The following is an 18,305-nucleotide window of genomic DNA, read 5'->3' as shown; positions in this document are numbered from 1 at the left end:
GAAACCATCCACTGACAGGGAGTCTCTCTGTGTCTCTCTGTCTCTGACACACACTCCTCTTTCGTCCTCTCCATCGCTCCTCTCATCTCTGAAACGGACACATGTCTCCCCGGTCGGTGCCCCTTTGACAGTTTGATGTGTAGATCTCCCTCTTTTTCTGATGCTGTTGCCCGCTCACTGTTCTGGCCATCTGCTACTCATACAGTTTGGATCACACAACTGAGCGGTGCTTCACCCTCATCATCAACGCAAGCGCCGTCTTTTGACCGAGTTGATTGATTGATGTTTCATTGTGTTTCTCTAATGCTCGGGGGCTTGGAAGCAGGTTCAACGTCTCTCTCGTCATAGTACGATAATGAGATGGTGGTTTATTCAAAGTGACTTATAGTGAATGCAGTACAGGACCGACAGTGTTTTGACCTGACCAAGATTGACCTTTGAGCGTACAGTCCAGGGCACAGTGTTTCCTGGTCAGGGTTGTGGTGACCTGGTCACGGTCATGTGGTCAGTGAAAACTCCTGGTCCTAAGTAAACAACAGGTGCCCAGGCAGACATCAAACAGGGCAGCAGGTAGCCTTGCCGTTAAATCTGGTTCCAATACCCTAGTTGACAAGGTGGTAAATTTGTCGGTGTGCCCTTGAGCAAGGCACTTCACCCTAATTTTCTCCGTACTACTATGGCTGACCCTGGAAAACAACGCTTTACACTGCACCTATCCGGTGTATGTGACAATAACACATTTAAATCTCATAACCTTCTCCAGCCAACTGATCCATGGAAACTATAGTTAATGTAACCTCTGCTCTGTCTGTGTGCTGTGTGTTTGAACCATACAGTAGTTAATGTAAACTCTGCTCTGTGTGTTTGAACCATACAGTAGTTAAGGTAACCTCTGGTCTGTGTGTTTGAACCATACAGTAGTTAAGGTAACCTCTGGTCTGTGTGTTTGAACCATACAGTAGTTAAGGTAACCTCTGGTCTGTGTGTTTGAACCATACAGTAGTTAAGGTAACCTCTGGTCTGTGTGTTTGAACCATACAGTAGTTAATGTAACCTCTGGTCTGTGTGTTTGAACCATACAGTAGTTAAGGTAACCTCTGGTCTGTGTGTTTGAACCATACAGTAGTTAAGGTAACCTCTGGTCTGTGTGTTTGAACCATACAGTAGTTAAGGTAACCTCTGGTCTGTGTGTTTGAACCATACAGTAGTTAATGTAACCTCTGGTCTGTGTGTTTGAACCATACAGTAGTTAATGAAACCTCTGGTCTGTGTGTTTGAACCATACAGTAGTTAATGAAACCTCTGGTCTGTGTGTTTGAACCATACAGTAGTTAATGTAACCTCTGCTCTGTGTGTCTGAACCATACAGTGGTTGATGAAACCTTTGGTCTGTGTGTTTGAACCATACAGTAGTTAATGTAACCTCTGGTCTGTGTGTTTGAACCATACAGTAGTTAAGGTAACCTCTGCTCTGTGTGTTTGAACCATACAGTAGTTAATGAAACCTTTGGTCTGTGTGTTTGAACCATACAGTAGTTAATGTAACCTCTGCTCTGTGTGTTTGAACCATACAGTAGTTAATGTAACCTCTGGTCTGTGTGTTTGAACCATACAGTAGTTAATTAAACCTTTGGTCTGCATGTTTGAACCATACAGTAGTTAATGTAACCTCTGGTCTGTGTGTTTGAACCATACAGTAGTTAAGGTAACCTCTGGTCTGTGTGTTTGAACCATACAGTAGTTAAGGTAACCTTTGGTCTGTGTGTTTGAACCATACAGTAGTTAATGTAACCTCTGGTCTGTGTGTTTGAACCATACAGTAGTTAAGGTAACCTCTGCTCTGTGTGTTTGAACCATACAGTAGTTAATGAAACCTTTGGTCTGTGTGTTTGAACCATACAGTAGTTAATGTAACCTCTGGTCTGTGTGTTTGAACCATACAGTAGTTAATGTAACCTCTGGTCTGTGTGTTTGAACCATACAGTAGTTAATTAAACCTTTTGTCTGCATGTTTGAACCATACAGTAGTTAATGTAACCTCTGGTCTGTGTGTTTGAACCATACAGTAGTTAATGTAGCCTCTGGTCTGTGTGTTTGAACCATACAGTGGTTGATGAAACCTTTGGTCTGTGTGTTTGAACCATACAGTAGTTAATGTAACCTCTGGTCTGTGTGTTTGAACCATACAGTATTTAATGTAACCTCTGGTCTGTGTGTTTGAACCATATAGTAATTAAGGTAACCTCTGGTCTGTGTGTTTGAACCTTACAGTATTTAAGGTAACCTCTGGTCTGTGTGTTTCAACCATACAGTAGTTAAGGTAACCTCTGGTCTGTGTGTTTGAACCATACAGTATTTAAGGTAACCTCTGGTCTGTGTGTTTGAACCATACAGTAGTTCATGTAACCTCTGCTCAGTGTGTTTGAACCATACAGTAGTTAATGTAACCTCTGGTCTGTGTGTTTGAACCATACAGTAGTTAATTAAACCTTTGGTCTGCATGTTTGAACCATACAGTAGTTAATGTAACCTCTGGTCTGTGTGTTTGAACCATACAGTAGTTAAGGTAACCTCTGCTCTGTGTGTTTGAACCATACAGTAGTTAATGAAACCTTTGGTCTGTGTGTTTGAACCATACAGTAGTTAATGTAACCTCTGCTCTGTGTGTTTGAACCATACAGTAGTTAAGGTAACCTCTGCTCTGTGTGTTTGAACCATACAGTAGTTAATTAAACCTTTTGTCTGCATGTTTGAACCATACAGTAGTTAATGTAACCTCTGGTCTGTGTGTTTGAACCATACAGTAGTTAATGTAGCCTCTGGTCTGTGTGTTTGAACCATACAGTGGTTGATGAAACCTCTGGTCTGTGTGTTTGAACCATACAGTAGTTAATGTAACCTCTGGTCTGTGTGTTTCAACCATACAGTAGTTAAGGTAACCTCTGGTCTGTGTGTTTGAACCATACAGTATTTAAGGTAACCTCTGGTCTGTGTGTTTGAACCATACAGTAGTTCATGTAACCTCTGCTCAGTGTGTTTGAACCATACAGTAGTTCATGTAACCTCTGGTCTGTGTGTTTCTGTCTCATAGATTTCTCGGGGTGCCCCCAGGCAGAGGGAGCTGCCCCCTGACAGGACCTCTGCCCTTTGACCTCATCTACACAGACTACCACGGCATGCAGCAGATGAAGCAGCACATGGGGCTCTCGCTCAAGAGACACAAGTATGTGTGCGTGTGCGTGTGTGTGTGTGTGTGTGTGTGTGTGTGTGTGTGTGTGTGTGTGTGTGTGTGTGTGTGTGTGTGTGTGTGTGTGTGTGTGTGTGCGCGTATAATATACATGTGTCAGTGTGATGTCATAGCTAAGGTTTACGACCTGTGTTTATGAGTCCATTAGGGCTGCTTGTTAGGTGCAATGCTACTGACGTGTCTCTCTGCTCGTAACTCACACGGTTAATTAATCCCCTATAGGTCAGTAAAACATACCTCAGTCTCCGGCCAGACTGTCAGTCCTGTCTAATACTATGATGGAAGGGGAGGAGGGGGGGGGCATCAATACAAAAGGACAGCACCACAGCAGTAACAATACACACTCTCTCCGTCCACTCAGAATTACATGACAGGTCTTCCTTTTGAAGTCCACACACGCATAAATTAATTCAGAGAAACACAGACGCACACATAGACAACAACAAAAAACACATGCATTTTCTTACACTTTAACTGCATTGTTGAGAAAGGGCTCATGAGTACCTATTTCACGGTAAAGTCTACACTTGTATTCGAGGCATGTGACAAATAAATGGATTTGATTTGACACATGTTTAGAGGCGGACCCATACACACACACACACACATGTTCAGTGCCGTCTATCTGACACACACCATTGGCAGACTTTTCTGCTCGGCAACAAACAGCCCGAACTAGAACGCGTACATCACAACGCTCATACCAGCTCATCTTCTATATACAGTATGCACCCGCCCAGCTGTCAACAGCTTCTTATTATTGTTGTACTGGTTGGGTTTTGCGTTGCGGTTAACTATCAATCGTAGCGAGGCGCTGAGCGAAGGAGGGAGCGAGATAGAGGGGAGGGAAGATAGAGGGAGAGTGCAAATGGAAGAGTGGCAAGCCTCTTGACTCAAACTGACACCAGATAACAGCTGGTGCCCACGCCATGTATTTTTTAAATCCAATTATGAATGAGGGGTGAGAGAGTTTTGGTATGCGTGCGTGTGTGTATGCATTTTGGCATGAGGTAAGAGCATGAGAAGTGGGCCCGATGCTCTGGTTAAATGATCCCTATCCCAGCAGCTCTCTCTCTCTCTGTGTGTGTGTGTGTGTGTGTGTGTGTGTGTGTGTGTGTGTGTGTGTGTGTGTGTGTGTGTGTGTGTGTGTGTGTGTGTGTGTGTGTGTGTGTGTGTGTGTGTGTGTGTGTGTGTGTGTGTGTGTGTGTGGACGTGTTTAATTATACACAGGAATAGTAAACAAACAACAAGTTCATCAAACGCTATTCCGAGAGGGTTTAGGGTTAAGGTTAGAATCAATGTTAGAATGAGGTTCAGGGTTTAGGCGCTAGCGTTAAGTTTCGGGTTAAGGGTTTTAGGGTTACGGTTAAGGTAAAGGTTCGGGAAAATAGGATTTTGAAATGGACTGAATTATGTGTCAGTTGTTAATGTGTTAGTTGTACAAGACTGTGTGTGTGTGTGTGTGTGTGTGTGTCACGTTTCAGGGAAGACCCAGATGCAGACAGTGTTGAAGTATCAAAGGTTTATTACTAGAACAGGGGGCAGGCAAAACGACAGGTCAAGGGCAGGCAGAGGTCAGTAATCCAGTGTGGTGTGACAAGGTACAGAACAGCAGGCTCAGGGTCAGGGCAGGCAGAATGGTCAAAACCGAGAAAACTAGGAACTGACAGGAGCAAAGGGGAAACCGCTGGTCTGTTTGACGAACAAAACAAACTGGCAACAGACAAACAGAGGACACAGGTATAAATACACAGGGGATAATGAGGGAAGATGGGAGACACCTGGTGGGGGGTGGGGACAAGCACAAAGACAGGTGAAACAGATCAGGGTGTGACGGTGTGTGCGTGCCTGCCTGCGTGTGTGTGTGTTTGTGACCAAACAACTTTGCCCGACTGGTTGTAATAGTTTGCTGAGGTCAGCAGCTCTCCCAGACAGTGAGTGGCTCAACAGTTATGGAGCCGTGTTGATTTCTGCCTGGCCTAGGCAAAGCAGCACATGTCAGTCTCTCCCGATCAATCAAGGGTTTGCGGCGTATAAATCAACTACTTTTTCCGAGTACAGCGCGATTTGAGGTTTCGAGACGGAATTAATATCAGAACTTTTTGAAAAGTAAGCCCTAAACATATTCAGATGTAGCTATGGTAAACAACCTTCGGTGTTATTATTTAATGAGCGAGCTCACATAATAAATCTCCTCTGCAACACACAGGGAATTGTTGTCACGATGAAATGTACGACCCACTCATTATATGATACATAACATGTATAAAGCTCAGTATTTATGTGTAAGAAGAACAAACCCCATCGCTTTCTTCCGCACCGTACATCATATTACAAAGCTTTTATACTACAAACATGAATGACTTATCAGTCTAGTCCACACCTTATTGGAGCCTCACACGCTTTCAAGGATGAAGTAGCCTTTAGACACTCTACTTTAACCCCAGATGCAGTGCTTTACCCATAGTCCTTAGAGGATTTGTGGACAAGAATGAGATACGAGCCTTTTATCAGCCCTATCAACTGAAAGGCATATCATTAATCAAGTGCAGAGCTCCTGGGCCCTTCAGTCTCTGTTTAATTACTTTAGTTTGATGTTGCTCCCAACGTCCAGATGCATTAATAATGCCTGGCCAGCCAATACGCTAGTTTCCTGGGGAGGGAGGGGGAGGTGTGTGTGTGTGTGTGTGTGTGTGTGTGTGTGTGTGTGTGTGTGTGTGTGTGTGTGTGTGTGTGTGTGTGTGTGTGCGCGCGCGCATGTGTGTGTGTGTGTGTGTGTGTGTGTGTGTGTGTGTGTGTGTGTGTGCGCGTGCGCGTGCATGTGCGTGTGTGCGTTCAGGGGAAGAAGAAGAGGATGGGGGAGGGGTCAGTGATAGGAAGAGGGCAGAGGTCTGGTAAAGATGCTGATAGCTGATATTGCGTGGATTTAAATCACACCTTGCAACTGATAGTTGGGGTGAATACACTATTGATCCCTATGTACGTGCAGCACAAGGGGATGTGTGAAACGTACTCCTCAGCCTGAAGTCTCCCCACTTGGGCCAGCTAGCAAAGCAGAGGTCCTGAGTTTGCGCCAGTTATGGATTGAATCGGGAGGAAGAGGTACTCGCTAAGCAAGCAGTGTGACGTCCTTTACATACGCATGGTGAATTTACTGCTCTGATAGAGCAGAGCTGGAGGAGGACTGCGAGGGCATACATACAGTATACACGTGCGCATACACACACACAGAAAATGTTACGTAAGCACACACACACACACTCCGCAACCCAGGCCATTTCTCACCTCACAAACTTACTCACCTCATGATCGGCTACTGGGAGCACTGATCACAGTATTTACAAGCCACAGTTACCCGTTTCCCCTTTTTGAACAAGACAACGTAATGTACACTGAGTGGACAAAACATTAGGAACACCTTTCATAATATTTAGCTGCACCACCTTTTGCCCTCAGAACAGCCTCAATTCATTGGGGCAGAGACTCTACAGGGCGTTTAAAGTATTCCGCAGGGATGGTGGCCCATGTTGACTCCAATGCTTCTCACATTTGTGTCAAGTTGGCTGGATGTCCTTTGGGTGGTGGACCATTTTTGATACAAGAACCGGTGTTCCTAATGTTTTGTATACTCAGTGTATAAGAAACTTTATATGTATCTATATCAGTGGTTTGTGATGTAGAACACATATTTATCTATATCAGTGGTTTGTGATGTAGAACACATATTTATCTATATCAGTGGTTTGTGATGTAGAACACATATTTATCTACAGTATTTCAGTGGTTTAAATCTAAACAGGAACAGTGGTGGGTGACAGCCTCCCACCCTGTCGCCCCCTAGGGACCGTTCCCGCTACAAGCAACAATTTAACCAAGATTAGTCCCCACTCTGATCCTCTGCTAGATATGCTACCAGATATTCCACTCAGTAACTCCAAAGCCATTTCCCTCCTTTTCATCCCTTCATCCCTCCTTCCCTCTATCCCACCATCCCCTTCACACGTCCAGGGTAATCTTGTTTGTTGGCAGAAGATTCTCCTGTTTTTGAGACGATGAGGGAGGGAGGGAGGGATGGAGAGAGTGAGGGAGGGAGGGATAAAGGGAGGGAGGGAGGGAGGGAGGGAGGGAGGGAGGGAGGGAGGGAGGGAGGGAGGGAGGGAGGGAGGGAGGGAGGGAGGGAGGGAGGGAGGGAGGGAGGGAGGGAGGGAGAGAGTGAGGGAGGGAGGGAGGGATGGAGGGAGGGAGGGATAAAGGGAGGGATGGAGGGAGGGAGGGATAAAGGGAGGGATGGAAAGAGTGAGAGAGGGATAAAGGGAGGGAGGGATGGAGAGAGTGAGGGAGCGAGGGAGGGATAAAGGGAGGGAGGGATAAAGGGAGGGAGGGATGGAGAGAGTGAGGGAGGGAGGGATAAAGGGAGGGAGGGATGAGAGCGAGAGAGAGAGAGGGAGGGAGGGATAAAGGGAGGGAGGGATGAGAGCGAGAGAGAGATAGGTAGGGAGGGATAAAGGGAGGGAGGGATAATAAAGGGAGCGAGGGATAAAGGGAGCGAGGGATGAGAGAGAGAGATGTAGGTGGGGATGGAGAAAAGGTGAGAGAGAGAGAGATAGGTAGGGATGGAGGGATAAAGGGTGGGAGGGAGCGAGGCAGAACTGAAAGTTAAATCTCTCATCAATGTTTCATGACACCGCTCTGAAAGCGGCCCCTTGACTTACAGCTGCTCAAAGAGGCATGGCACTTTAAGACGCTCCCTTCGAGATATGTCGCTGTCGATCTAATGCCCTGTGCTCGTTTGCAGAAGAACACACCAAAGTGTCACAGAAATACCTGCGTCACCTTGGGCAGCATGGTAAAAATATTATGCCTACAAGTAGACACTTAAAAATATTATGCCTACAGTGAAATGTGTATCAATCGTGTTCACATGCTTGAAAATAGGCCATTAGCATCACAACAATGCCTTGAACACACACACAGTAAACGCACACTAGACACTGCATCTCCGTATATAGGCCTAGCAATCTTCGCTGTCGTGTTGACACAATAGCAACACATTAATAACGTCAGGACAACGTTGCAACAAAAAATACCCAGTGGTTGCATGGTGTGAGTCACTGCGGTGTTAAACGGTGCCCATGGTGCAGGCTGTTGTATTTAATGCAGTGCATATTACACACACACACACACACACACACACACACACACACACACACACACACACACACACACACACACACACACACACACACACACACACACACACACACACACACACACACACACACACCGCTGAAAGACCAAATGAATCTGGCCCCACTGCTGAAAAACATCCTAGGGAAACACTGCACACTGTCAAGGGGGCCTTGGTGACCACTGGTCAGCAACACAGACGCGTTATGAGGTACACATGGAAATATGAGCTTCTAACTTGTACTTATTTCTGGAAAATATGTTATCGATAGACTACAGCTCTGCTTCAAGTGCTTATGTGTCTACTTGAAAATCTGATTCCAGCAGAACATTTCAGCCCTGTCTCAAACTAGGAGAAACCATGGCTCTATCTATCCACACGCACACTCTGCTTGGTATTCCACGGTAACGGAACTGCGCTTTGACTTTAAAAACGTATGCCAAACAAAAACGATTGATTTCAAAGTTGAACAAACGATAAAACTCTCCAGAAGGATTACTTTTAACAATGTCCACAGAAGATGTCTTCTGAACGAATTGAGCGGAAGAACTGTGCGGATCAAACCGTAATGAAATTGCGGTAAAATCTCTTTCAGGTTTTTATGTGCCCACATATTCCAAAAAACAAAATATCTGCTCTGAATTAAGATTCAAAGATGTCAGCAGAAAAGAATGGGGTGTCAGCTATGTCATGGTACCTTGAGTTAGCTATGTCATGGTAACTTGAGTTAGCTATGTCATGGTAACTTGAGTTAGCTATGTCATGGTAACTTGAGTTAGCTATGTCATGGTACCTTGAGTTAGCTATGTCATGGTACCTTGAGTTAGCTATGTCATGGTACCTTGAGTTAGCTATGTCATGGTAACTTGAGTTAGCTATGTCATGGTAACTTGAGTTAGCTATGTCATGGTAACTTGAGTTAGCTATGTCATGGTACCTTGAGTTTGAAAAAAATCTATTTTTGTTATTGAAGTAAGTAAGTAAAGTGGATTTACACCCAGTAACAGAATTACGGTAACAGAATTACGGTAACGGAATTACATCATGGGTCCCTGATCTGTACTACACAGAAATGCATAATGATGGATATGAATATCATTCTCTGTTTGGACATCACAGCACAGCACAGTAGATTACAGTACAGTACAATACAGTACGTTAGAGTATACTACAGTACAGTAGAGCACAATACAGCAAAGCAGAGTAGGGTAGAGTTCAGTGCAGTAGAATACAGTACAGTACAGTATAGTTCAGTAGAGTAGAGTATATTGTATACTGTACTATACTCAACTTTTCTTTAGTGTTCTATATTGTACTGTTCTATTGTATTGAACAGTACTCTGCTATGCTCTACTCACTGTACTGTACTCTACTGTCCAGCACTGTACTGTACTGTGCTAGCCAAACTTGTCAAACATACGTCTATGATAGATTTGGTCCAGTCCGGTCCGTCCTTTGACATTAACATCTAAAGCCAAGGCGGACTGACCAAAGCTCATCTACTTTTCAACATCCATGAACGTCCGGTGTAGGTTGGTGCTCAACAGTGAGGATGCTGGTTAAGGTAAATGGAGAGAGAGAGGGGGCTCATGGGTAGGTGTCACTAACAGCTGGGAGAGGTGACAATCACTGGAGAGTGAGAGATAGAGGTAGATAGCGGGGGAGAGAGAGAGAGGCAGGGGTTGTCCAGACTCAGTTTTATCACTGTTGGTTTTGTCACGCCCTGGCCATAGAGAGGCTTTTTATTCTCTATTTTGGTTATGCCAGCGTGTGACTAGGGTGGGCGTTCTATGTTATATTTTCTATGTTTTTGTATTTCTTTGTTTTTGGCTGGGTATGGTCCTCAATCAGGGACAGCTGTCTGTCGTTGTCTCTGATTGAGAACCATACTTAGGTAGCTCTTGCCCACATGGGTTTCGTGGGTAGTTAATTTCTGTTTAGTGTGTTTTGCACCTGACGGCGCTGTTTCGGTTGTTTCTTTGGTCCCTTGTTGTATTTAGTGTTCAGTTTATTAAAATAATGATGAACACTTACCAGGCTGTATCTTGGTCCTCACCTTCTTCCACCAACGGCCGTTACGGGTTTGACCACTAGACGACAGGAAGACAAAGAAAGTTAACAGCTAGTAGAAGGTGACCCAACTGTGGCTTGTGACTGTTATGATTTCCCATTGTAGCCAATCAGGTGGCAGAAATTCCATTATAGATTTTTTTTTGTGTGTGTCATTTTTGTAAAGAAATTGAGTTGAATCACTTAATAATTTATAAACAACATTTATATCATTAACATTACTATAACTAATTGGTATGTCTTCCATTACGTGTAACTTCTTCGAACTCTCATTATCCTCCCTCCACATGAAGGAGAGACATTAGAAAATGATCACACAGATATGTGGGTTGTTGGTAACGGTATTACGAGGCACAAGGCAATATTTCTTAAGCGTGCAGAAGGTGAACAACATCTCCAGAACCAAATATACGTTTTGATATCAGTTGCCAGGGGTATTTACGTCAACGTGATTCTATTTTGATGTACAGTACCACTGAAATGTTTGGACACCTCATTCAAGGGTTTTTCTTTATTTCCAACAGTCTTGGAGGAGTTCACACACATGCTGAGCACTTTTTCTTCACTCTCTGCGGTCCAATTCATCTCAAACCATCTCAATTTGTTTGAGGTCGGGGTGATTGTCAGGTCAGCTGATTCAACAATCTCCTTGATCAAATAGTCCTTCAACAGCCTAGAGGTGTGTTTTGGGTCATTGTCCTGTTGAAAAACAAATGATAGTCCCACTAAGGGCAAATGAGATGGGATGGTGTATCTTGTGGTAGCCATGATGAATAAGTGTGCCTTGAATTCTAAATGGCTCTAAATAGCTCACCGACAGTGTCACCAGCAAAGCACCATCACACCTCCTCCTCCATGCTTCACGGTGGGAACTACACATGCAGGGATCAGCCGTTCACCTACTCTGCGTCTCACAAAGACACGATGGTTGGAACCAAAAATCTCACATTTGAACTCATCAGACCAAAGGACAGATTTCCACCAGGTCTAATGTCCATTGATCGTGTTTCTTGGCCCAAGCAAGTCTCTTATTATTGGTGACCTTAAGTAGTGGTTCCTTTGCAGCAATAAGACCAAGGCGGCCTGATTCACACAGTCTCCTCTGGACAGTTGATGTTGAGATGTGTCTGTTTCTTGAACTCTCTGAAGCATTTCTTTGGGCTGCAATTTCTGAGGCTGGTGGTAACTGTAATGAACTCATCCTCTGCAGCAGAGGTAACTCTGGGTCTTCCTTTCCTGTGGCAGTCCTCATGAGAGCCAGTTTCATCATAGTGCTTGATGGTTTTTGCGACTGCAATTGAAGATACTTTAAAAGTTGTTGAAATGTTCTACATTGATTGACTGACCTCCATGTCTTATAGCAATGGAGTGTCATTTCTCTTTGCTTAATTGATCTGTTCTTGCCATAATATGGACTTAGTCTTTTACCAAATAGGGCCATCTTCTGTATACCACCCCAACATTGTCACAACATAACTGATTTTTGTATTTTTTTTGTATTTTATTTCACCTTTATTTAACCTGGTAGGCAAGTTGAGAACAAGTTATAATTTACAATTGCGACCTGGCCAGGATAAAGCAAAGCAGTTCGACATATACAACAACACAGAGTTACACATGGAGTAAAACAAACATACAGTCAATAATACAGTAGACAAATAAGTTTATATACAATGTGAGCAAATGAGGTGCGATAAGGGAGGTAAAGGCAAAAAAAATGCAATATAGCAAGTTAAACACTGGAATGGTAGATTTGCAGTGGAAGAATGTGCAAAGTAGAAATAAAATAATGGGGTGCAAAGGAGCAAAATAAATCAATACAGTAGGGGGAGAGGTAGTTGTTTGGGCTAAATTATAGATGGGCTATGTACAGGTGTTGTAATCTGTGAGCTGCTCTGACAGCTGGTGCTTAAAGCTAATGAGGGAGTTAAGTGTTTCCAGTTTCAGAGATTTTTGTAGTTCGTTCCAGTCATTGGCAGCAGACAACTGGAAGGAAAGGTGGCCAAAGGAAGAATTGGTCTTGGGGGTGACCAGAGAGATATACCTGCTGGAGCGTGTGCTACAGGTGGGTGCTGCTATGGTGACCAGCGAGCTGAGATAAGGGGGGACTTTACCTAGCAGAGTCTTGTAGATGACCTGGAGCCAGTGAGTTTGGCGACGAGTATGAAGCTAGGGCCAGCCAACGAGAGCTTACAGGTCGTAGTGGTGGGTAGTATATGGGGCTTTGGTGACAAAACGGATGGCACTGTGATAGACTGCATCCAATTTATTGAGTAGGGTATTGGAGGCTATTTTGTAAATGACATCGTCAAGGATCGGTAGGATGGTCAGTTTTACAAGGGTATGTTTGGCAGCATGAGTGAAGGATGCTTTGTTGCGAAATAGGAAGCCAATTCTAGATTTAACTTTGGATTGGGGATGTTTGATGTGAGTCTGGAAGGAGAGTTTACAGTCTAACCAGACACCTAGGTATTTGTAGTTGTCCAGAACCGCAGCGATCGGTTGAAGAGCATGCATTTAGTTTTACTTGTATTTAAGAGCAATTGGAGGCCACGGAAGGAGATTTGTATAGCATTGAAGCGCATCTGGAGGGTTGTTAACACAGTGTCCAAAGAAGGGCCAGAAGTATACAGAATGGTGTCGTCTGCGTAGAGGTGGATCAGAGACTCATCAGCAGCAAGAGTGACATCATTGATGTTTCCAGAGAAGAGAGTCGGTCCAAGAATTGTACCCTGAGGCACCCCCATAGAGACTGCCAGAGGCCCGGACAACAGGCCCTCTGATTTGACACACTGAACTCTATCAGAGAAGTAATTGGCGAACCAGGCGAGGCAATCATTTGAGAAACCAAGGCTATGATTGGCTAAAAACGCATTAAGAAGGAAAGACATTCCACACATTAACTTTTAACAAGGTACACCTGTTAATTGAAATGCGTTCCAGGTGACTATCTCATGAAGCTGGTTGAGAGAATGCCAAGAGTGAGCAAAGCTGTCATCAAGGCAAAGTGTAGCTACTTTGAAGAATCTCAAATATAGAATATATTTCCATTTGTTTCACACTTTTTTGGTTTCTACATGATTCCATATGTGTTATATCATAGTTTTGATGTCTTCACCATTCTACAATGTAGAAAATAGTACAAATAAAGAAAAACCCTTGAATGAGTGGGTGTGCGCAAACTTTTGACTGGTACTGTATTTCTGATGCCTTTTAAGACTTTTTCTGGTATATTTTCTAAGAATCAAATCAATCAAATGTATTTATATAGCCCTTTGTACATCAGCTGATATCTCAAAGTGCTGTACAGAAACCCAGCCTAAAGCAAGCAATGCAGGTGTAGAAGCACAGTGGCTAGGAAAAACTCCCTAGAAAGGTCAAAACCTAGGAAGAAACCTAGAGAGGAACCAGACTATGTGGGGTGGCCAGTCCTCTTCTGGCTGTGCCGGGTGGAGATTATAACAGAAGATGGCCAAGATGTTCAAATGTTCATAAATGACCAGCATGGTCAAATAATAATAATCACAGGCAAAACAGTTGAAACTGGAGCAGCAGCATGGCCAGGTGGACTGGGGACAGCAAGGAGTCATCATGTCAGGTAGTCCTGAGGCATGGTCCTAGGGCTCAGGTCCTCCGAGAGAGAGAAAGAGAGAATTAGAGAGAGCATACTTAAATTCACACAGGACACCGGATAGGACAGGAGAAGTACTCCAGATATAACAAACTGACCCTAGTCCCCCGACACATAAACTACTGCAGCATAAATACTGGAAGCTGAGACAGGAGGGGACAGGGCCAAACAGGAAGGATGGATATAACCCCACCCACTTTGCCAAAGCACAGCCCCCACACCACTAGAGGGATATCTTCAACCACCAACTTACCATCCTGAGACAAGGCCGAGTATAGCCCACAAAGATCTCCGTCACGGCACAACCCAAGGGGGGGCGCCAACCCAGACAGGAAGATCACATCAGTGACTCAACCCACTCAAGTGACGCACCCCTCCTAGGGACGGCATGAAAGAGCCCGTAATAGGGTTAGAGGCAGAGAATCCTAGTGGAAAGAGGGGAACCGGCCAGGCAGAGACAGCAAGGGCGGTTCGATGCTCCAGAGCCTTTCCATTCACCTTCCCACTCCTGGGCCAGACTACACTCAATCATAGGACCCACTGAAGAGATGAGTCTTCAGTAAAGACTTAAAGGTTGAGACCGAGTTTGCGTCTCTCACATGGGTAGACAGACCATTCCATAAAAATGGAGCTCTATAGGAGAAAGCCCTGCCTCCACCTGTTTGCTTAAAAATTCTAGGGACAATTAGGAGGCCTGCGTCTAGTGACTGTAGCGTACGTGTAGGTATGTACGGCATGACCAAATCAGAGAGATGGGTAGGAGCAAGCCCATGTAATGCTTTGTAGGTTAGCAGTAAAACCTTGAAATCCCTAAGACCCCTTTTACATCTATTTCTCCATAAATAAAAGCATTTACTTATGCCAAGTTTCTAAGCTGGAAAATGGAAAGAAAAATGTATCTATGCCTTCATTTCCCAAAAATATAGACTCTTCGCTTTCATCTGAGACCCAATTTGATATGCTCCTACGTACTTCACACGTTGGTGCGCGTGGGTTCTTTTCGATGGAAATGCCCTGGGCTCTCACGGGTCTTCAGCTTCTTCCACTAATCGTCACTGAGCTCAGACAGTGGCCAGATTTAACACTCACTAGACTGGCAAAGCCCAGGGCAGAACTGTTAGGGCTTTGGAGCGTGTGTAGGAAATCCGCGAGTTACCATGAGTTACCATGTCACCCTTTTAAAAAATATATATTTTAATTTGACCTTTATTTAACTTGGCAAGTCAGTTAAGAACAAATTCTTATTTTCAATGACGGCCTAGGAACAGTGGGTTAACTGCCTGTTCAGTTTCCTTGATTCCAAGAGATAGTTATTACCCTATTTCTCAGTATTCCCCATAGCCATTACTTTAGCATGCTGCTTCTAGTTCAATTACGTGCCCTTACATTTCTGAGAGGATAAACTGGCCTTTAATTCTGCTTATATTACTTGGTTTTCCATCTCAGCTCCCAAACAACACTTGGTAGCTTTTGGAACAACAGAAATGATTGATGCCCCTCTCTCATCAACAGAGGCACAGCTATATCTATTAACTGCTACTTTTACAACTGTTCCAGAGTGAGCCTTTGTCGCCGTAGTGTCGATAGTATGTTCAGTAATGTGTGTCTTGAAAACCGGTATTGATGGTAGTTAACCTTCGTTGCTCTTTCTGTGTTCTCTCTTGACAGACACATACACATAGCTTGTCAAACAGACACACACCCTGCATATCGAGCAGACAAATACACACACATACACACACAGACACACACAAACACACACACTATTTGAAAGACCGATTAACCAACACAGACCTCCACTTGTGATTACGGCCTTTGAGAAAACACAAAGGCTTTCGGGGGGGGAAAGAGCGGTGGTGATGCATTGTGGCCATTACTGAAATGATTAAATTTGTCTAAAAATCTATTGTGACATGTAATTCATTAAGTTATTTACATTCATACAAAACATTCATTTCAAAAACAAGCATTCAGAAGTCGGGCTTCGTCTGTTCTGACAAGTTCTTATCAGTTTTCAGCATGTTCAGAAATACACATGATGTTTAAATGAACCTCACATTTAATACCAGTACCCACTTTTGACAGGAAATGTCAGATGTGTAAATTTGCTCGCTGGTGTCGTGCTAAAATGTGCTCCTCATTTCAGGTGCCACATCCGTGTGATTGACACCTTCGGGACAGAGCCGGCCTACAACCATGAGGACTACGCCACCCTGCACGGCTACAGGACCAACTGGGGCTACTGGAACCTCAACTGCAGACAGTACATGACCATGTTCCGTAAGTATACATCAATATGGTTTATAACTCATTAGTATTACAACACAATGGATGGTTGCAGAGACTATGATTAAAGGCCCAATCTGTAAGATTTCCTGGTCTCAGATTGTTGATTCAGTCTACCGCAGTATTGGACGTAAACAACGTCATTATATTATAGCGATTCGGGGGGAGGAGTGTGAGGGTCCAAGGCAAAGCACCACCCATGAAACTTTCAGCAGATATTAGGTGTATTGGGAAGAGGGCTACAATTAGGACCTGAATAAAGCCATGTGCTTGTTGGGGGCTCAATTATTATTTGCTTTTGGAAAAGGTTAGTTCACTATTATTGGATGTCAAGTCCAAAACGACTTATGGGAGAGTTAGGAGGGAGAGTTAGGAGGCCACAGTGATGGGAGAGTTAGGAGGGAGTTAGGAGGGAGAGTTTGGAGGACATGGTGATGTGAGATGTAGGAGGCCACAGTGATGGGAGAGTTAGGAGGGAGTTAGGAGGGAGAGTTTGGAGGACATGGTGATGTGAGAGGTAGGAGGCCACAGTGATGGGAGAGTTAGGAGGGAGTTAGGAGGGAGAGTTTGGAGGACATGGTGATGTGAGATGTAGGAGGCCACAGTGATGGGAGAGTTAGGAGGGAGTTAGGAGGGAGAGTTTGGAGGACATGGTGATGTGAGAGGTAGGAGGCCACAGTGATGGGAGAGTTAGGAGGCCACAGTGATGTGAGAGTTGGGAGGCCACAGTGATGTGAGAGTTGGGAGGCCACAGTGATGTGAGAGTTGGGAGGCCACAGTGATGTGAGAGTTGGGAGGCCACAGTGATGGGAGAGTTGGGAGGCCACAGTGATGGGAGAGTTAGGAGGCCACAGTGATGGGAGAGTTGGGAGGCCAGAGTGATGTGAGAGTTGGGAGGCCACAGTGATGTGAGAGTTGGGAGGCCACAGTGATGGGAGAGTTAGGAGGCCACAGTGATGTGAGAGTTGGGAGGCCACAGTGATGTGAGAGTTGGGAGGCCACAGTGATGTGAGAGTTGGGAGGCCACAGTGATGGGAGAGTTAGGAGGCCACAGTGATGGGAGAGTTGGGAGGCCAGAGTGATGTGAGAGTTGGGAGGCCACAGTGATGTGAGAGTTGGGAGGCCACAGTGATGTGAGAGTTGGGAGGCCACAGTGATGGGAGAGTTAGGAGGCCACAGTGATGGGAGAGTTAGGAGGCCACAGTGATGGGAGAGTTGGGAGGCCAGAGTGATGTGAGAGTTGGGAGGCCACAGTGATGGGAGAGTTGGGAGGCCACAGTGATGGGAGAGTTAGGAGGCCACAGTGATGGGAGAGTTGGGAGGCCAGAGTGATGTGAGAGTTGGGAGGCCACAGTGATGGGAGAGTTGGGAGGCCACAGTGATGTGAGAGTTGGGAGGCCACAGTGATGTGAGTGTTAGGAGGCCACAGTGATGTGAGAGTTAGGAGGCCAGAGTGATGTGAGAGTTAGGAGGCCACAGTGATGGGAGAGTTGGGAGGCCACAGTGATGGGAGAGTTGGGAGGCCACAGTGATGGGAGAGTTGGGAGGCCACAGTGGGACACAGTAGGATTCCACCATCATAGAGCCCTGGCCTTCACTATCTGACTGGCTCTGCTTTTCATAGCATGTCATTGAGCTAACTGAGCACTTGACTTTATCCACCCTCACCCACTCCATCCTCCACAGCACCACTTAGCATCGCTATATATTCTGCACCACCAGTACAGATGATCACTGATTTGTTGCTGAGCATTTTCCAGCAGAGACGGAAATGCAAACATCTAGTGTATTCAAGATTTTAAAAGGCTTCTAAAGTTTGTAATTTCCATTTAAAATGCCAGACTTGATTTGCCCTAACAAAAAATGTATCAACCCCTACAAAA

At 44.8% G+C, this 18,305-nt stretch overlaps 1 protein-coding gene across 1 annotated transcript in view; it reads left to right on the top strand.

Moving 5' to 3' along the window:
- The window catches only part of LOC118364943 (alpha-1,6-mannosylglycoprotein 6-beta-N-acetylglucosaminyltransferase B-like), a 123,092-nt gene that overhangs the window by 81,258 nt on the left and 23,529 nt on the right, over positions 1–18,305 (top strand). The window contains exons 7-8 of the mRNA XM_052490159.1: positions 3,092–3,223; positions 16,283–16,416. Of these exons, the coding sequence (XP_052346119.1) occupies positions 3,092–3,223; positions 16,283–16,416 (266 nt within the window). The remainder of the gene's footprint in view (positions 1–3,091; positions 3,224–16,282; positions 16,417–18,305) is intronic.

The sequence above is a fragment of the Oncorhynchus keta genome, chromosome 32, assembly GCF_023373465.1.
Source record: "Oncorhynchus keta strain PuntledgeMale-10-30-2019 chromosome 32, Oket_V2, whole genome shotgun sequence".
In the NCBI taxonomy this organism is placed as follows: Eukaryota; Metazoa; Chordata; class Actinopteri; order Salmoniformes; family Salmonidae; genus Oncorhynchus; species Oncorhynchus keta.
Note: the sequence above shows the minus strand (reverse complement) of the source record. Positions and strands in the feature narration are given on the sequence as shown.